General features: G+C 42.2%; 1 protein-coding gene across 1 annotated transcript; it reads left to right on the top strand.

The window, feature by feature from the left end:
* Positions 1-3340: 3340 nt before the first annotated feature.
* fam163ab (family with sequence similarity 163 member Ab) lies at positions 3341-19978 on the top strand. The gene is made up of 5 exons (XM_028404292.1): positions 3341-3479; positions 18338-18437; positions 18541-18561; positions 18782-18896; positions 19540-19978. The coding sequence occupies exons 4-5, from the start codon at positions 18804-18806 to the stop codon at positions 19939-19941; spliced, it is 495 nt and encodes a 164-aa protein (XP_028260093.1). The 5' UTR covers positions 3341-3479; positions 18338-18437; positions 18541-18561; positions 18782-18803; the 3' UTR covers positions 19942-19978.
* The last annotated feature ends 1622 nt before the right edge of the window (positions 19979-21600 follow it).

Below are 21600 nucleotides of genomic sequence, written 5' to 3'. Positions count from 1 at the left end.
ACGTTTATGGGTGGAGCCGATTGGGTCTTATTGTTTATTGTAAAGCTGCCATTTGCACGTTTTAGGAAAACCCAGGCAAAAACACAATAAAACTCTAATCTAAAACACAATGACCAAACAAAACTGACCTCACTCTATTCTAACATCCACTGTCCTATTGGACCGTATTGGTCTCAGCTCACATCACAGTGACCTTGAACACCAGTGAAGAAGTATCCTTCTTTCTTTCAGCTCTGCTTCAGTACTGAAACGACTTAATTCATCCACTATAATTCACCTTTGGGATGATGATCACACAGAAACAGTAGAAAGTAAAGTGTTTGTGCATCTGTGATTACACACTGAGTAGATTTGATCTATGTGTGGAGAACTTTTTGACGGGCGCTCTGTCCACATTATTGCGACTCGTCTCAGAGACAGGATTCATTACACTGAAATACTGGGGATGGGCACGTCCAGATAAGCATCGAGTCAGCGCTGCCACACAGCACAGGAAATAGCATTAGCTTTGTTGTCGTACACGCACAGTGACCTCTTACTCCCCAGGTTGCCATAGAGATACTGCACAGTCTCTACACACAGCAGCACAGATGGCCATGTGAAACATCCTGTATGTACATATAGTGTGCAAATTTCAGCACTACAGTTCCCAGAATCCATTAGTCGAGTAAAACTTTGAGGACATCTGTATATCTGTATTTAAATGTATGCTCATATACAAACTGTAGACTTTTTCAGTGTTTGACATGAAATCTTATCATCAGCACACTCTGATCTCTGACCCTCCTCCTCTGTCTGTTCCACCCCCTCCAGGATCAGCCAGTGCTGGTCAGACTAAAATGTAATACTGTAATACTGAGCATGTGCCTAGCTGCAACAAGAGGAAGGTCACTGCTGACTGATCCAGCAATCTGAGGCTCAGATCTGGTGTCTGCACCCACCCTCACCCCCACCCCCACCCCCAGAGTCAATACCATCAGTTAAATCAAATACACCCCCAAAACGCTGGCAGTACCTCTGCTCTGTCACTGGATCTGTGCTTGGCTACATGAGCCAGAGTAGTTTTTATATTGTAGGCTAGAGCTTCTGGTCTGCATCGACAGGTGATGTCAGGGGATTTTTGGTGTTGGGCTGGTTGTTTTAAACGATAGTAGACTTAATTTTTGCCGGTTTGCTTATGCATTACAGTCCAGCGAAACATCTCATCCTTCCCGTCCCTGTACTATGGACTCACACGAGGCTGGATCCCAGTCTGGACAGATAAGTAATCTATCGCAGGGCCACAGTGAAATAATTTGTTTGTATTTCATGCTTATATTCTGTGATAAATATAAAATAATCCACTCTGCTTCAGATCATTTCAGTTCCTTAAACTCTGGCAGCTGCGTGGGACAACCACAGTCCTCTGTGAAGCACCAATGGAGTGGCTGGGGATCAAATTAACAGCATAATATGAAGGCTGGAGCCAGCCATTGCTGTATGTTGAATTCATTTCTCTCCCCTTGATGTTTCCAGCTGATTAAACATTTGTATCAGCGATATTGTCACTATAAAACAGCCTACTTCTTTTCATCCACCCGGTCTTTATCTGTATTTTGGGCAACTAAGGGTAAAATCACTTTCAGCAGCAGTAAAGGCAGTTTTCTAGCTGACTGATCACAGATGAAGTACAGAGCTGTACAACCAGCACTCCCTGATGGTTTATGTGTGCTGTGTAACTGTGAACCATCACGACCAGAAGCTGCTGGTTCAGGGAAAGTTTTCTCACAGCCATTTGTGGCAGGTTGCAACCACTCCCTGCAGACACAGCAGTCAGTTACAATACTTCACCACCATCAGTCTGTGCTGTAAAATTAGCTTAGTGATTTTCACCAGGCTAATGTTCAAATAGATGGGGCTCTGAAAATAAAACTAGTTGCCAAAGATGTCGACCAATAAGTCTTCTCTTCTCTTCTCTTTTTTTCTCTTCTCTTCTTGAGGTCAAGGCAGTAGTATAAGGGAGGATATAGTGGGTGTCGGAAGATGGAGACCTTCACCCCTGGTGACTGCAGCACTGTGCTGATGGAAGTGCACTTCTATGCTTTGTCTCTCATGCTGAATCTTCTTGATTCTCAGGGATCAGTGTAGAATGTCCCTCTGACCCTCTGTAAGTTATTCCACCAGCAGCGGCAGACCTCAGCAGGTTTGACTATACAGACGAAATCTTCTGTTCAGCTTTGATTGAAGATCATGTGATGGATCAGATGTGTGGTGATGGTGACCAGCGTTCCAGGATGTAGGTCACCATCATCTTTTATAGGCTCTCACTGGATGATGTGTAAGGTGGCATAGTCATTGACATCAGATGTTGTGCAGGCTCACTCAGTTGAAGAGCTGCTTATCCCCCCTCAGTCATCAGTAACCCCTCATCTGTGCCTCAGCTCTGTAGCACATTGCTGCAGGTCTGTTAAGTCTGCCGCCTCCCTTCTCTGTCCATATTTGTGTCGGCTTGGTTGCAACAGTAAGTAGATTAAAGGACCGATGATTTAGGGCAAATCAATTACTGCTTCTCAGTGGTCCATGTTTGAGGGTTTTACATAGATTTTACTGTGCAGGCACACCCACAGCCCAGCCCGCTTCTTTAATGTAGACATCCTGAACCAACCACCAAACTAATAGGTTATCTTCTCCGGCAGATTATCAGTAATGAGCGTTTAATCCACATACTATAGGACATGTCAGTACCACTATACATATGCAGACCACTTCAGGATTTCTTCTCTCATTTAAATTTGACTTTTGTTGTTTTTAATCTTCAACTTTTTAAACATGAAGTTTCAGTGCTGCTCACAGTCTGAAGGTGTAAGCTGGTAAATGACAGGTGTGTGGAATCACAGCAGCAACATTTCCTCTCATATCTGCCATTTTAATACTTTGCTTGTGTCATGTACCACATCAGGTTTTTTTTATGCCGGGGGAGAGTTTGTGTGGTGAGGGGCGGCTCCTCTCCTCCCACTCCGCCCAACAGCGGACCGGACTCCGTCATTCCGCCTCTGCGTCCCGCACTTGTTGGATGTGTCCGGTTGAATATATGTGTGTGTTTTTTAAAGCTCTTTTTCTGGGGGTCCAAAGTACACCACTGTGGCGTGAGAAAGTGAAAACGTTTTGACAGGTTACATGCGCGTAAAAGGGCGCTCATCCCGCGGAGCGTTAACCCTTTCCTTTGCTGCACTGGGGCTACGGTGCTGTGGATGTGGTTGGCTCCACAGTCAGTGTGTCTGACCTTTTGTCGGCTGGCTCCACAGCGGTTGTGTTTGCTCTCTCTGGCCGCGGCGTGCGCTCTGGACTCCGGCTCATCCTTGGAGAAGTTCCGCCGCAGTCCCATGCATCGCGCTTCTCTGCTGTTCTCCTGCTGCGATAAGGATGCTGCTGGCTTCTAATGACTCCACACTCCACAGTATTAGCCCGAGATGAACTATCGGACCATGTAACTAGATCAGGTGCGTAAAAGAAAGATCCCTAATGCTGTCAAATGTACTGAGTCAAATGTACAAATGAGTCGAGATTAATATGTCAGAGATGGTAAATGTGTTTGGTGTTACATTTCACATGTTCTCACTTTTAATGTGCCAGTAATGAGCTCTCCAGATTAGATGTAGAAGCTCAGTGGGAGATGTAGTCATGGGGTTTTGCCATTTAGCTGCTGCTGTGATCTTCTTGCAGACTGCTTGAGTGTGTTTATGCTGACATTTAACAGGGCTGCATCAGTTCCAGTTGAAAAGAGGACGAGTAGATTAAAGTGGTGAATGTTGCTAGAGGTTGTATTCCCACTTTGGTGTCCATTTTAAACAGAGAGAGGGCAAAAGGTGACACACCTGAGTGGTTTTAGCAAAGCACCCACACAGCTGGGGTTAGAGGTCAGTTCCTGTCAGGGCCAAATGGTGCAGTCCTAATAAGCACACAAACAATCCGGGGTTGGTTACTGGTCATAGTGCAAAAGTTCATATAAACACATCAAAAACAATGATGTTTATACAGCACTGATTCTCATCCTGTCCCACTGTCTATGCAGTTTGATGCCCTTTGTTGCCACACTTGTTAGTTGAAGAATCATTATTTTTTTCCCCTCGCCTAAACCTGACTTTTTCTTCCTCATGCTTGTGATGTCCTGTGCACGCTGGTCTCAGTGCACCTTGTGGATGAATAACTGTTAAGAAAGTCACGTTCCTCTCCAGCCTTGCGAGACAAAATGGTTGCTGGCTCCTAATATGTTTGTGTCAAACACACAAACCTTCCCCTCTGTTTCAGATGATCTGACATATCGTGCACAGTGCAGTCTGTGAACTGCATTGATCCCAGCAGCAGGTGCTTTGTTTCTGTGACCCATTTCTCACAGAGAGAGGATGGAAAAGACACCCTGACTAAATAACTGTGGAGCAGCCCTTTCGATATCCTCCTGTCTCTCTACCCAACATACACACACATACGCATATATATATATATATATATATATATATATATATATATATATATATATATATATATATATATATACACACACACACAGACAGACACACACTACTCTATTCCTCTACCCCCAGTGGCTGTGATACAACAGGAAATGGGCTGATTTCCCAGAGGAGTCTGCAGTCAGGGGCTGTCACAGCAAACACAGCAGCAACAGACAAAATGTATTTAATACACAGGCTGTATAATGGCGTGTTGTGCCAACAATTCAAAACAACTATGGGAAATTGCAGCTAGCTGCCAGCTACATTTTGGTTGGATTGTCAGGTTGTTGAACTGCCTCTCTGGCCGGGGAACTAAATATTTCATCTGCCTCAGTTAATTTAGGAAACGGTTCGCCTGCACTGCCTTATTAACCCTGACAAATCCTCATGTATTTTTTCCATAGGTATTTAGACAGAAGATGTTTTTGATATTCATGTTGTGGTTTCAGTTACAGGAACCCTGATATGACTTGTCCTTGTCTGGACTCAGGAGACACAACACATCCTCACAGCGATATCCTCATAAATTGACACTTGGTTTGGTACTTCTGCTGGTCTCTTTGTGTCTGTTTAGTGAGCCCAGCAGCAAATAGTCATCCAGAATCTGCCACCGAGTCTGCAATAAGAGTCACACTTTCAGCTGTGATGACTGGGTTTGATTTTCATCGTACTTGCTGTTTAGTTGAACATATTTTCCAAAGATAAGCTAGAGAAAAGCTCATAAGGTTTGGATACCACTGCTGTCCCTGCTACAATGTGAGTCACTGCCTGGAAGGACCCTGTCTGTTCTATTGACGTCTGTTAGACTTTTCACGTGACAGTAAACCTGTGGTCGTATCTTTCCAGACCCTGACTGTTGCTTTATATGTGATGTGTTCTGAGTAAGACCGCCTTGGAGGAAACCCTTTCAAAACTTACCACAAACTTGAAATGCTGATCACATACGCCTTGCAGGTGTTGTAATGTGTCTGAATCACTGTTGAAAAAAAATATATAGAAACTAAGCACACCTTGCATCACGTGTATGTGAAGACGAACACCTGAGGGGTACCATCGGCTCACTGTAATTAAAATAAAGCCTATCCTGCCAAAACAGAGTCCCAACATTGTGACAGACCTGCTCTGCTGTGTGCTGAATATAAATAAGACCCTTTTTTAATCAAAGTAAAGCTACTGTTACCACCGGGACACCTTGTGTGTCACAGATTGTGCCTCTCATGCTGACTACTGTACTTAGCCTGCCTTTGGTTGTAAAGTCCCATCTCGCTTCCTTCTGCCGACGCTCCACTCATTGTATTTTCTGGGGCAACATGCATAGAAGAGTGTTTCTGGGTTGTGTTAGTGCTGTAGAGTGTATGCATGTGTATGCATGTGTATGTGTGTTTATTGGGTTGGGGTGGGCAGGCAGAGTCCCAGACTAACCAGAGAAGAGGAAAGTGTTTCAGTGTTTCAGGAGTGCTGTGTGAAATATTCATAGGCCCTCAAGGTTTTTATGGCTGCTGGATTGGTATTTCTTGCCGTACAGTTGTGAGTCGAGTGTACTGTAGTTACACACTAAAGGTGAGATGAGCTGTGTCCAAACTGCAGTGCAGTGTTAAGCTCCTGCATTTTAACACCAGCCAGAATGTGTTAAAGTCTTATAGTGATAACATTTTAAAATGGACAGTGATGGCTGGTTTCTGGTGTGTGAAGGAGAAAGGTACTTTATTCTAATAGATGTCTTAAACAAAGACGAAGGAGTCCATTTGTGCAAGCTACCTATACCCAGCCCGTACACCTGACCGCTCTCACTTCCTGCTCTGGTGCACATAATGATTTATCATTAGTGTTTCTCTAGTAGCAAGAAAACGTATGGCTGCTGATGCTGCTTTAAACTTTAGAACCTTGTACGATATTTTGTTAATGCTCCAATAATAGCTCACAAGTTCTGACTTCACAAGGCTAGGCTGTGGCACCTTCTAACTTCACATTTTCATACAGTTACTGTATGTGACTCAAGTAGAAGTCCATTCATTCCTATGGGAAGCTCAGTTATCTGCAAGACAACATCTTTTATTTCGACCTAGCTAGAACTTTATTCAATTTGACGAGCCACATGATCCGGCGTTGTCAAGCTGGCAGCTGGTCAAGCTGGAGAGCAAGTGTTGCTGAGGCAGGCGGGCAATTGTGAAAGCAGAAAGCTCACACTGTGATTCGGCACTCACGTCACCACACCCAACAGTCGTCACAAAACAGTAAATTTAGAGCAGCACCGTTTCATGAAGCAGACTGTGAACATGTCCAATTCTGCTGTAAAGACTGACATTATAACATGGGAGTCTGTGGGGATGGACTCACTTTTGGAGCCAGCACCTAGAGGCTGTGGGGTGAACTGCAATTTTTAACACTTCCTCGTGACTTTTTATTTTTATTTCATTTTTTAGCGTGGGGTGTTGTCGCTTGGTCTCCCTGTGTAAGCCCTGTGATAGACTGGTGACCTGTCTGTACCCTGACTCTAGGCTACAGAAAGACTTTCTGCCTGACTCTCCATCAGCATCTTCATCAGCGTGCCATTGCAAAGATGGCGATGGTGGGATTTATTTTGTTTAGCCACCACCTTCTAAGTTTGCCTCTTTGTTTTTATTTGTTTGTCATAGGAAGTGGAACCTATTTTTAAAACTGTAAAGGTTCAGATTTCGGAGCTTTTTAACATTGTTTTGGCTGCACTTTATCTCTCATTCTTGCTGCAGCACAAAATACAGTAGCTCTGCTTTTGGTGGCTCTTCAGACTCTTTTATGTAACAGGATTCTCCAGACAGACAGCACTAATCTAAACTCTTTGAACTAGCAGGAAGAACATTTACTTTCAGTTATTCTCAGTGGGTTGGGATCACAATTCGTGACACTCGGTGTGCGCGCGCTTTGTGTGGTGTGGATGTGAATGTACTCTGAAGCGCAGTCATGCTGGGTGAGGATAAGGCCAGAGAGAGGAAGTGTTGTTGGCAGAGCTGGAGGCCTCTGGAAGAGAAAAACGCTGTTATCTGCTAACGTAGCTCTACTGCTGCTGCTGGCTGCTGTATCTGTGGTGACTCATCAAAAACACACACACACACACACAGACACACACAGATGTACACACTTATAGACGCGCTTCCAGACATAATCAGACTGACAAACATATGCGCACACTAAAACACCCATAAAATGACACAATCGTTTTTGACGTTTACATACTCACACAGGGCTACGTACGCAGACACAACACTCTGAAGTAAAGACTACAAATTGTGTGCGACATTTCTTCCAAAATCATACAAATCTTGTCTAAATACAGTGAGCCCCACATTTTTTTTAAAAGTAATAATTCACTTCAATATTTTACATTTTAGTATTTATTCATTTGGGCTCTAATGGAACAAGGCAAATGTGAAACTTGGTGGCAGTGTCCAATTCAACAAATCATGACCCGACTGTTGGCACCAATTTAATGCATTTCCATTGAGCTCCTCCCAGTGTTACAAAGGCCTCAAGGCTGAAGCATAGCCACACATGGTGCCGTATAATTGGGGAGCATACCTGTAGCATTTCAGGCTATGAAAGCCCTGCACTGTTGTAGGTAAACTGCGTATTATCTCTCATCTTCTGAATGTGTTGAATTTGTGTCCATCTGTGTCTATTTATTGTGACTTTGTCTTTTTTTAAGCTACTTTTATGCCCAATTTATTCACCTTTGGGACAAATAACTGACAATGACGACAGCTTCTATGTCTCGTTTCTCCAAAATCACACCAAAACCAGTCTGCTCTGCACTGTGGCTTTAAATAACCTCCTGTAAACTTTTTTTCTGCTGATGAAAGCACTGCTCATACTTATTTTATCTTAAAACATTTTCTTACATTAAATTTCAGCTCTTTGTCGTCACCATCTCCCCGCCTTTGTTTTATTCATCATTATCAGAAACGTTGAACTGATCCTGTAGCTGTTCTCTTATGCAAGCACAGCTTCCAGCTTAGATCCAACATTTCCACTTTGACTAAGCAGTTTTTCTGGTTCTCTTTGTCAGAGGGAGCTCCAGCACAGTCCAAAGTTCACCCTCACATATGTGCACTGAATAGTAAAAAGGGAGACTATGCACACTATATCTAATATGAATAAAATATGCTGCACACACAGCTGAGATGCAACTGCTGACATCCAGACTTTATAATGGAAATGATATAGTTGTTATATGACATATTCATGTGTCACTCTAATCGTGCTGCAGCATCACTTAACGTAAATGTAAATAACTGTGTTTGTTATAATGTCTTACACCAGAAAACAGAGATTGACAGACATAACCTGAATAATCATGTGTTGGCCAGATTACCAGCAAATGTGACTGGTTCAAAAAAGGGACAACAGCACCTTTCTAAAACAGGTTTTCAGCCTGAAAGTGCTGCACAAAAACATGCATTATTTACTTTTTTTATGTGGACTCAACACCATGGTAGTTGAGAAAATACAAGAGATTAGGATACATTTCTGGACCTGTCATTTTATGTTTTTTTTTTATCTTCTCTGGCTCACCAGATCCCATCTTATTAAATTGTTTAATGTACATAGAAAAGCTGTCATCTTAAGACTACAAGACTGTGTTGGCTATGAATGTAAACACTTTATACAAGCTGCACCTCTGAGGTGAGAACAACAGTTGCAGATTTTTGCAGTCCGAGAATAGTGGCATACTGCACATGACATTATAATGACACTTTCAAATGGGGAAACGGTTATCTGAGAGCCACAGCCAGATTCATGAAGAGAGATGAGAGCAGATGTGAGTGGTTGTTTGTCCTGGAGGCGATTCCTCTTCTGAGTGTCGCGCTGACTGTTGGCAGGGTTGCACAGTGGATTCAGTTACTGTCCTGAGAACTGAAGGTCATACATTCAGTTGTATTCACAGTCATACACTCAAATAGCTTTTAGCAACACCTTGTCAAGCTCTTTTTTTAAATGTGGACTAAATTATTACAGCTGGATTGGATGAAGCATCACTAACTGGCTTCAACTAATCAGACCAGTATACTATACAATGATATGTTAATACATCCTTAAACAAATGTTCATGCTTTTGCCTGGTGGTCACTGACCAAGAACTGGTGCAGCCATCACTTTGTTTGAACTAGGGTTTAGGTATGAAAGTGATGCCAGGTTTACAGCATGTGTCAGGTATACAGCATTAAAGCTGCTTTGAAGTGTAGTAAGTCTGCAGCTATCAATCCAATGGAGCGCTGTAGCTTCTTATTCTCTGAGCCCACAAAGAAACCAAAGAACTGAATATTGAAAGAGGAAAGGAGATGCAAGACAGATGGTGATGTGGCCTTGTTGCTGTTGGATTAGTAAGTTATCAATTGTCCACTTGGCTTCTATGTTGTATACTTTAAGATATCCTACTTAGCTGCATGATTATTAGCTGTAGTTTGAATCTGAGGCCATACAGGTACACATGGGTAAGTCACTGCTTACAAGAGCCTGGGACCAATTTCCCCATTAAACTCCATTGTGTTACTTCAGTATTATTAAAATAAATATGGTTCCAGTTAAAACAAAGATAAGATTTCTAATATCTCTGTTTTTGGCTACCATGGTGACTATGCACCATAGGCTGAATACTGTGAGGACTGATGGGTTAAAGGTTGTAGGTAATCGTAGAGGGAGGGAGGAGAGTCAAGGGAGCTTTTACAGCTAGTGTAGGCAGCATGGGACACACTCCCTCACACGTCCTTCACTGGTCCACACCATCAACCATTAAAAACCTGCCGGGTGAAGACTGTCATGTGATCTGATTAATCCTATAAGAATCCAGCTGCCTGGCCAGGTTCGAGACAAGTTGCTTATTGTAATGCTGATGGTTTCATTTCCTGTTAAAAATCAGGATATCATTGAATTCTAACTTCCTGCTCTCCTTGCTCTCCTCCTGCTAGCTCGGCTCCCCCTTTGTATTAACTGTCGCAGATAAAATGTTCATGTGAATGTATGCTAATGTAATATTTGTGGTACATTACTCGCTTAAAGCTGGAAGCTGGACTGTTTCATTTCCTTTTATGAGACTGCTGTGCTGACCAGCAGAATGGAGGTACAGTAATTACAGCTTCCCTGGCTGCCCACTGCCCTGTGCTGGGGTGTGCGCTCAGCAAGGCCACACTGCTGCCAAGTCTGTGAAGAGAAGCTGGCATATCGCAGGACAGCAGGGGAGGAGCTGAGCAGCTATAATGAAATCCCTGTAAACCTCGTAAAGTAAAGCAGCCTGCATGTTTAGTGTCAGGTCCCTTTCCTGCTCAAGTTCTTCACTGTGAATCTGTCTGAACTGGACATAAATTAACTAGGAAATCAATTCAGGCCTTCCAATTTGAAGTGTGAGTGAGTCACTAGCACTGTGCTGAGAGCTGTTCCCACAAGGTTGGATGCTGCAGTAGTTTACTGGCTCCTCACCCTGAGCAAGAAAACAACCTGGAACACTAGAGAAAAATGTGTCTTCACAGGGTCAGTGAAAAAAAAATGTAGCAGAGAGACAGCGATCGACACCAGGCTTTGTCGATTGTTAGACCTCCAGAAAGTGGTTTAATGATGTCATTGTAGGTGTCAAAATGGTAACCATAGGAAGAGTCTGGGGGTGACCAAACAGGTGAAAAGCGCATGGTTGTATCCACATTCCTGGATGGCAGCTATCATGGGTTTAGACTTGGTGGAAGAACACTCCTGTTGTTAGCTGTTCATCTCCTTGTTTTCAGACATCTGCTTTGTAGGCCTTCGACCCTCCAGGTAGTCCACCAGCTGCACTCCACTCTTTAGATTGCTCTTTGATTTCATGGAAATATGCCGAGCTACAGCATGTGCATCTTTCTGTCCTGCTCTGTATTTGTACTGATCCACACATTCAAATCTCACTGACAGTTGACAAACGGTCTGCTAATGCATTGATGCATTGCCAAAGGATGCTCAAACAGCATTTGTTTGATTCAGAGAAGGGGACAGTAGTATAAAGTTTGATTTAAACTCCTGAAGTTCTGCCAGTTGTTGTGAAAGCCTCCCTCATGGGCTCTAATCATCGTCATTATTAAGTGAACCATGTTTGAGCGAACCTTTATGAGCTCTCTGTGGCAGGCTTTGTGCCCGTTGTGGTTTTTAATGGACTCTCCAGAAAGACAACGGCAGCTTTGTCACTGATGGGAGCTGATACATTTCTGGGAAATATGAAATAATTATGTGTTTTATGAGCTCTCTGACTTCACAGTGGACAACTGTAACAGCATTTCTGCTTCTTCGGTGGAAGCTGACATCTTCTTTTTGTCTTTAATATTAAATATGGGATAGGGATAGGGAACAGGATTCCTGAACAACAGTCATGGACTTCTGATGGCTGTTTTTTTCATGAAGTCACAGTAATAGTGGTAGTAGAAGCCATCTCATTGGAGATGCTCTTATATGATATGTGTGTGTATAAAAAATTACAGATGGGCTGTGAGTGATAAATCTTTTATTTGCCATGTGAGTAAAGGTATTCACCGCATCTTGTGAGTGTGTAGAAAGGCTGAATCAGGAGCTGGCATGGGCTGGAGTACAGTAGCCTAGAGAGCTGCATAACAGAATAATATACAGCAGTTATAAATCTGCCAGCAGTGTGTACTCCATCAGAACATGGTCCAGACTGGACAGAGACAAACACTCAAACTGTGTTCCAGCGCTATGTTGTCCTGTCTCTCTCCATTCTTTGTGGGGACTGGGCTGTTTTTAGCAGTACCTGTATTGATCATGTGCCTTTATAGGGCCAAGAGAATCATTCTGGAGAGTGGTTCTTCACATTCATTGCATTCTTTGCCCCAAATGACCCTGAACAAAATCAAGTAATTGAACTAAAATGTTCGGTGTCATCAATCTCTGGCTACTGGTCCGTAACTGCTGCGACAGCTTAAGAGGGAAGATGGGATAACGGTTGGTTGAGCTTCTGTAGGTCCCTCAGTACATGAAGAAGGTTTTCAAGGTTACGTGTAAGTGTCTGCAGCCAGGAAGTTAATCTAGGAAGCAACCGGAGGATTACACATGTAGTTATAATGCACTAAAAGTAGTGTCATATCATGGCATTAAGTGGAAAAGGTGGCATGTTTTTTATTATAATCCTATCTTTTCCTTATTTATTTTAATGTATTTTTCTTTATTATACAATCAACAGGAGGACTAAATAAAATGCTAGCTGTTAGTTATTTTAGAGATTTTTTCTGCAGTTTAGGTTCTGCACTCTGATTTGCATTTGGTTAAATTGGCATGTACCCCATTCCATCAGGTCTGCCCACTCGCCACAATACAGAATCTCTTCTGTGCTTTATGGCGTCTTGGACCTCCTGAACAAGACAGCAAAGACATCGTCATCTTCATCAAACTAGCATCCACTGAGATCGGTCTTCATTACTGAGAAGAAGGAATAGACTGTGGGTTACAAATCAGTTTAATATATGTGGCTGTTGAGTTAAAATCCACACACTCCTGTATGCTCCATAATCACTGTGGACTTGTGGAATATAATCCCTCAAAGAAATGAAGTGAAATGAATCATCACTTATATCCCTGTGTCAGTGTTTGTAGTCCAACAGCTTTCAGCACCATGGACAGTGCACAGGTGTAGTTTTCCCAGTGTCTTCCTGCTGAAGTAAACCACATCATGTTGTTTAATACAGCTAATGTGCAGTCAGTTTCTGCTATAGACTCAACACCAAGAGCAGCACAACAAACAGCAGTGAATGGTGCCTACCTTCATTTTTTAAGCAGTTAGTGTGATTAGTTCGAGGCTGTCGTATTCCAGTGAAGCTTCAACAGCTAATGCTCTTTTTGTTTTGACTTTTACCCATGATCCTCCAGTTACAGTAAATAATCTTCATGAAAAAAAAACATACACTGCATTTGTATTTACTTCACACCCACGCATGCAAATAAACACACATTTACATGCGTACACACACACACACTTCCATGTAGCGTCGCAACGTACACGACAGAAAGAGGAAGCAGATAGAGGAAAAGGTTTTGGAATGCCAGATAACAGGATTAGACAAATTACATTTCAACTGTGACCGTGAATCCTGTTTGGATGTGTGACTTTTTCTTTTTTTCTCTCTCTCTCTCCACAGTTTGGCTGTCAAAATGGTGGTTTTCCAAAATAATAAGTGATGAAGTGTGCGTTAATTATTGCCTGCATAGAGGTGATATGGGTCTGAGAGGCTGTTGCAAAGACACCTGAAGCATGTGTGCAGGGTTCATATGCAGTGCTCAACAGTGGTGCTACAAAAATGGATGATTCTATATTCAGATGGTAGTTTTATCAAACATCTTTTTAATGATTCCTTTGGTCTTCACCTTTTAAACCATAAGAGTATTCTTTCGATCAGACCAGTGTTTTGTGTTTTTACCTTTACATGTTTCGACTGCAGTCTTCTTCAGAAGTCACGTGATGTTACGGTGACGTGTCTGCCAGCTGATTTTATGCAGGTTGTGGCGCCATTCTCCCACTACTCCAGGTAGTAGGGGAACAGTGCCACCTGTAGTCCGGCTTCTTCAGCACTGTGTCCCAGGTGTGGGACAGCGTCTGGTCTCCTCAGTACAGTGTCCCAGGTGTGGAACAGTGTGAATGTCCCCTCGTCCCGGTTCACTGTCCCGTTGGCCCGCTTCCTGATTTTGATTGCATCCTTAATCCAACGTTTGAATTTGTTGTCCTCATTGCCGATTACGTTTGCCCCATCCCAGTCCATAATGTGTCTTTTCCTTTTGCAGTGATCCGAGATTGCTAATTTTACACTCCCCTACATCCGTGGAATAAGGGAAAAAATACAAAGAGCAATGAGTAAACACAACATTAATACACCCGTAAAACCACATCGCAAACTCAGACAACTGGTACACCCCAAAGACCTGATCGAACCGGACAATAAATGCAACGTCATATACGAAATACCCTGCCTGTCTTGCAATAAAACATACATCGGTGAAACCAGAAGATCATTTAATACATGGAAAAAAGAACATAAAACAGAATGTGAAAAAGGAAACAGCTGGGATGAGCACGAGGGCGACACAACAGAAAGCACAACAAGAAAACCTGAAATCAGGTTTAGGGTTAGGCTGCATAGAGGGGATATGGGTCTGAGAGGCAAAGACACCTGAAGCATGTGTGCATGGTTGATATGCAGTGCTCAACAGTGGTGCTACAAAAACGGATGTTTCTATATTCAGATGGCATATTGTTCAGGATTTGTCACGTTTTAAGGGTGGAGGTGGAGGGTGGTGTTTTATGCTCACAGAAGGAACACATTATAAGGATGATGAGAGTGGCGGGAGTTTGTAATGAGTTTTTAGAGAAGCAGAGAATGACACTGGTGAGTGACTGGTGGTCTGGGCAAGTTAAGATCCCAAAAAAAATCTATCTTGTAAAAGTCCTGCAGGGAAGTCAAGGTACTTCAAGAAAAATCCCACCGGCTCCATCAGAGAGTGAGTGAGGCATGGGGATCATTACTCTGAGATGACAGAAACAGAATCTCAAAAAACCGTGAGGGTTTTTTAAAATCCTACAAACCAAATACATTACAGCACAGAGACAGAGAAAAGCACTGAGGTGGGCACAGCAGTGCAGCCAAACACACAAACATTATTACACATTGTGACTAACTTGCCAGTTTTTTCCTACTCTTCATTCGTTCTGCCTGACATTCTGTGAAAGATTTCATTCTGTCCAAACTAATCAATAACAAGTGATGTATCTGTGTATCAGAGGCAGTGTGTCTCTTTTAATTGACATGGAAGCTGCATTATATTCACAGTAAACCTAGAAACGCTGACGTAAGAGGAGACACACAAATGTTGTCATTGACCAATCACTGCATATAATTAGTCTTGACTATTCTTGACTGTACCCTAATGAGATACATCATTAGGAGGCAAATTACAATTTCAACCTGCCCACCCTCATAGTAGAAACATCTGCAGTGTTTATGTAGCTTTGCCTCCTCCTTCTCCTCCTATTGTGGTTCTTGTTGTGCACATAAAGTCATCCATATGAAAGTCAAGTGCAGAATTATCACATGTCATTTAGCGATGCATTGACAAATTGACATCGGAATGATTGGTGTTGACGCTTGAGGAATTTCATCACCCGTGCACATCAGCATGTCTTACACACATACACAGAAATATACATATAAGCCCATCAAGATGACTGATAGGTGTCAGGTGGGAATTTAAATTGTAATGGAATAAATACATGTTTTTTTCTGCCTCGGGCTAAAATGTTGTGAGCTCTAAGAAAAATAATGACTTGTCCAAAACCAATCTGTTGTTGAATGTGCTGAGCCCGGAGTGAAACAAGGTGATTCCTGAATGGATTTCATCATCCATTCATGCCAGATAGAAACACAGAAAGTTTTTCTCTGCCTTAAACTGTCTCGTCAGACAGCTTGTCCTAAAACAAGCCTGAAGCTTCAATCTGTGAATCCTTAAAAACTTGTGCTGCTATCTTACTTGCTGCATTATGTATGTACAGGACTGCAGATGGATACAGATGACATGAGATCTGCTGTTGTAGGTTCAACTTGACTTTATGTGTATTTAAAGTGCGGTGTAAAGCGTTGATGTTATTTCCTAAATGAAATGCTGACTGCTGGCTAAGTGCTGTGAAGACTCTGCTGTCTAATGGATGTTTTATTAGGATGCTTTGATTTATTTGGTAATGCATGAATACTGTATATATATGTGTATGTGTGTGTGTGTGTGTGAGAGAGAGAGAGAGTCTTATCAGTGCACAGGGCTCTTCAGGCAGTGTGGGGTTTTGAGGGCCACTCTAATCTGGACCCAGTAGTGACTGATCCAGCTTTCCTTCTGTGTGTACTCCTCAGCATGTGTGTGTCAGTGTGTGTGCAGCTTCTATAGTTTGTCAAATGAAATAAACTCAAATTAATCTAACCAATACGTTTGTGCTTGCAGAGCAACATGTAAACAGGAGATAAAAACAAATCTGTGTGTGTGTGTGTCTGAGTAAAGGATGTGGTGACAGCAGCAACTCTGTTTTCATTTCCTCTGTGCAGTACAAGTCACCGTGCTGGCATTAATTATGAAAAATAGTTTGGTGTTCCAAGCCTAAGATTGCCTGCGCTGGAGAGATGAATGATGTTAAGAGGAATCTGTCAGCTGCCATCCCGTTTGGTCTCTACAAATAATTGAAGGCTAGTGTACTTTCTGACAGAGACATGGTTTATGAGCTTGGTGCCAGTGTAGCGGTTCAGATCGCAGCTTGTGGGAGCAGCACTGTCTCTGATTCTTTTTGCTCACTGGAGAGCACTTCCAGCTTTTGCTTTTAAAGAAGATTCAGACTCACTTAACACTGGTTCTGTATCATCAGATGTTCTACACGCTAAAAATGACATGTGTTGCGCACGTCTCAGCATTTGTTTTATGTTGATCGTAACAAATCTGTCAGTCTTCTGAAGCGGGAGGTTCAGTTTTCATAAATACTGTGTTTGAAATTAAATATTATGTGTTGTAAAACACAAATATGCATGCTAAATGTGATTTAAAATTCAAGTGGCAAGGTGATTTATTTTATTAATTATGACACAATGAGCGGTTTTCTCCAGGTACTTCGGCTTCCTCCCACATTCTAACTCTAAATTGCCCGGAGGTGTGAGTGTGTCTGTCTGCGTGTTGCCCTGCGATGGACTGGTGACCTGTGCTGGTGTACCCCGCCTCTCATCCAACGTTAGCCGGGATAGGCTCCAGCCCCTGTGCACTGCAGGACAAAGCAGGTTAATTGAAAAAAAGATGGATGGATGCACACAATGAGCCAGCACACGACGAGTGGAGCTAACCTACTAATCACCACTGCTTGTTCTTTGTAATATTCTTATTGTGGAAACCACAAGACACAAGATAAATCATCACCTCTTAAAACAAATCTCATAGATTAGGACCTCAGAATGTCTAATGGGATTAAATGATCAAATTAGCTACTTTATAATCCATCCAGACTCTAAACTGCAGGAGCCTCCTCCTGCATCTCCTGGAGACATACTGTATAACCCCACAGCTGAGTCCTGGGTCAGCATCTACATTGCTGTGTACTGTATGTGTTTTAATCTTTAGCTGTAGTTGCACAGTTACGGTTGCTAGGTGTTAAGGTGTTACTGAGCAAAGGGTTAACTGTCCGGCTCTCCTGTTGCGGTGTACTGTCAGATGCCATCTATCATATTACATTCACAGGACAAACTGCTTGCAGGAAAAATGCCCATTCAGGTGTCAAACATCAGACAGGCTGGTCATGCAGAAAGGTGTTTCTGTACCTGTACTCTTACTTGTTTTATTCCCACTCTTACTTTACTTCTCCTCTCCTGTCTCCACCACAGTCACAGATAAGATTAGATAAGTTTTTTTAGGAATAGATTTCAGTTCACCTGGATAAGCCTCAGCCTGCAGACCCAAACCAGACCAGAACCAATCAGTACACTAAATCAGTTTTACTGTCCTTTAATACTGTGTGTTTGTGTGTACTTGCATTCTTCCCTGTTTCTTCTCTCTGTCATCCACTGACTATTTACAGTGAAAGAAGAACTGGACTAATGAACACAAACATGAAATGTGACACATGCAGTCACTGCATATGAGACAGGTGGACACAGTCCTACAGGGCCGTGTTTGCTTCCTTTCCTTGTTTTTCCTTACTCATAGTTACTCAAATCTTTACTAAAGGAAGTTGCATAGTGAGATATTTTTCTGCTCTCCTGGCGCCACCTTGTGGAGAAAAACAGTTGAGCCTACTTTAATCAAACTGCTTCTTTCCCTCCGTCTCTGCTCAGTGATGTTCAAACAGCAAAGCTACCCAGTGGTGTGACCTCTGACCTTTGAGCTCTGATTGAAATTCTCTTCACCCAGACAACCCTCAAACACTCTTCTGATGTAAGTCTATCTGTAAGTCTATCTATCTATCTATCTATCTATCTATCTATCTATCTATCTATCTATCTATCTATCTATATAACCTTTATTTGTCTGCTTTCAGGTGTTAAGCAACTTTCTGAACGTGAGTATATCAACAACGTAATCACATTTTTGTGTTGTTGCTCTTTGACACATAATTCTTGTAAGTAAGAAATGTTGCTACGTTGCAGACATGTTTCTTGCTAACATGCTGATGCAGCACTGTACAGCTGCACATGTGTTCATGCTGATCTTTCAGTCATTATGTCTGTAGAGCCATGAGCCGTCCTTTGTTAAACATGATATCACTTTTCTGTATCAAGAGTTTGATGGAGAGCTGGTCGGATGACAGCTGGAACTGTTGTCATAACCGGAGGAATACTGGCCACAGTGATACTTCTGTGTATCATCGCCGTGCTTTGTTACTGTAGACTCCAGGTACGCCTTTACTGTGTCTGTGTGTTGCTAATAAAATAAATAATGTTATGAGCTTGTAAAATGATGTTTGTTGTTGTAAATCAGTCTGTAAAATACATTTCTTTATGGACCTGTGGACTGAAGGGTGGTGGAACCATCTGCTTTCTGATGGGACAGATGGGAATGGTCACTTAGAAGTCAGATTAACACTTGTAACTCATCCCACACTGTAGAAACGTAAAAATTCACTTTTTATACACATACACAGATGTTCACACTTATTGTTTTTACATGTACACACTAGATTTTCTCATACTTGTTTATTTTGCAGGTTTACATCTACAAACCTTGGAATTTATCACAAATACATATAAACCTTTGTTTTTATGCCCATTTAAAATGAAGATGTGATACTCGGTTTGTTATTCCATACTGTTTTAGGTATGAACATCTAAATTCTGCCTGTCAGAAAAACATGTTCTCACTGCAGTTCCACTTCTGGCATGCTGTAGAAACTAAGTACTAAGGAGAAATATCAGTATTTGATTTTGGGTGTAGGTGTCCCTTCAAGAAGGGTTTTAAAAGGAAGAATCATGTAATTATCAATAAGAGTGTGAAGCATGTGTCTTTGATCGCTGTCTAACATCAAATTCTCATCCTGTAGTACTACTGCTGTAAGAAGAATGGGTCTGACAGCGGCTCTGTCTCTCAGCAACACTTCGCCTGTAACGCCTGCAGCGTCACCGGCCTGGACGGATCGATCATCACCCCACTGTCCATGTCGCCCTCAGAGCTGCCCAAACCCACCTCCGATCCCATCAAACCCACCAGAGGCAGACGCAGCTACTGCCCCAGCTGCTCACCCTACGACTCGCCCTTCTACATACGCACCACCGATGAAATGCGCAACGGTGGTGAGCGCATCACCTACATGCCCACACACTATGACAACCAGGCGCTGGCAATGCCACTGCCCGCTATCCGAGGCACCCTGCTGAGAGAGACCCAACGAGGCCGACCTCCTGAGTTCTACACCAACACCCGAGCCATCAGCACCGAGGTGTGACCACCCCAGACCACCCTATCACCCGTACACACACACACTCACAGAGACACTGCTTTTTTCACTTTACACACACCAGCACCAACACAAAGATTGACTCCCGCTTCCAGCGAGGATCAGCTGGATGAAGGCTCACTGTGTGTGGAGGTTATCACATTTCTTTTGGGGGGGATAAAGTGAAAAGAATTGATCCCTATCTTCCCCTTAAAATTTAAGTTTTCGTGTTCATAGTAATAAAATAAATCTGTGATTGATGTAGATAAACTGTGTCCGCGGTTATACACCAGACTGTTACTGAGTCTTTATCGACTGAGGGCTATGTAGATACATTTTTCCATGCTACATATCTTCCAAGTGACTGCCAAAAAGCTAACATAATGAAGCGTGTAGCAGGTCTAAAGCAATCTTGTCATGATAAGAGAAATGTAGGCCTGAGTGTATTTGGAAAAAGTTACAAAGGAAAACATCCCGCGTGGTTTTTGTGGATCTCTAACGGCGGACGACTGGAGATTTCTCTATGCAAGCTGTCAAGCAAACTACTGCAGCTCTACATCTCCAGACATCTTGTTTTTCCATCTCATCAACTATACAGGTGGAACACTGTGAACACTGTGCACACATGTAGATATCATACAAGCATTTTACAGTAGTTCAAATACTGACAGGTCCAGCACTGAACCTCTAGTCTCTCCCTGAATTGTAAAAACCTGTGAAGAAACGAGGACGCCGGAGCCCTCGAGTGGAACAGTTGTAACCTTGAAATGAACTTGGAGATGCAACAGTTTGATCTGTAAATATTAACCAGAAAGCAATGATCAAGATGTGGGATTTGAACGTGATCCATTTTGAAAATGAGGAAGTGTGTTGTACTGGTTTGTGCTATTTTGTCTACACACTCCTTCTATACTCCTATACTACTCTCATATTGAATCTTTGAAAAGCAAATAACCCTGTGTTTTCTTCTCTTTGTTTTTTTTTTCATACTATAAAAAGTCAATGTACACATTAATGTGAGTGGAAACTGTTTCACTGTGCTTATTTTCTACATGACACTTACCCAGCATTGCTTGCCATACACAGTAATATTTCCTGTGTTTGTCTTTATATTTAGAGATTCAGTGAGGCTGAACTAGCAGTGCAAGAAACATTCAGGACCTGCATGGTGTCATAAAGTAGGAACAGGTCAACTGTTACCATCCAAGCATTTAACAAAAGTTGCCAAACTCTTTTCAGTAGCACTACAATTCATTTATCACCAGCTACTTAATTTAATTCTTAATTGTTTGTACACTGTAGGTCTTTGACTGTGAGATAGAATTCAATTAACCCGAGCAAATAAATGTACAGAAAACTATAGTTTGAGAATTCTGCCCCAAAATCCACATTTTTTCATGTTGCTGTCACCTCCATTCATTTATTTAAACATCGTATTAGCTATTTTACTACTTACCTAACCAGTTATCTTTGACAACATAAAAACATTTTTAGAAATGTGGTTGAAACAAAAATTATAATTGATTAATAAAGAAACAGTAATATTTGATGGTGTTATCTTTTGACAATTAAAGATTTGTAATTGCTGGAATTGTGTAATTTGTGAATCTTACATACAAACATACAAACATACATACATACAAACAAACATGAAAGAGAAGGAAGTCA

Source organism: Parambassis ranga, chromosome 4 (assembly GCF_900634625.1).
Source record: "Parambassis ranga chromosome 4, fParRan2.1, whole genome shotgun sequence".
Classification (NCBI taxonomy): Eukaryota; Metazoa; Chordata; class Actinopteri; family Ambassidae; genus Parambassis; species Parambassis ranga.
Note: the sequence above shows the minus strand (reverse complement) of the source record. Positions and strands in the feature narration are given on the sequence as shown.

Coding starts and splice junctions, on each gene's coding strand:
- fam163ab (XM_028404292.1), top strand. CDS start 18,804: ATGACAGCTGGAACTGTTGTCATAACCGGAGGAATACTGGCCACAGTG. Junction 18,897..19,539: donor TTTGTTACTGTAGACTCCAG/GTACGCCTTTAC, acceptor CTCATCCTGTAG/TACTACTGCTGTAAGAAGAA.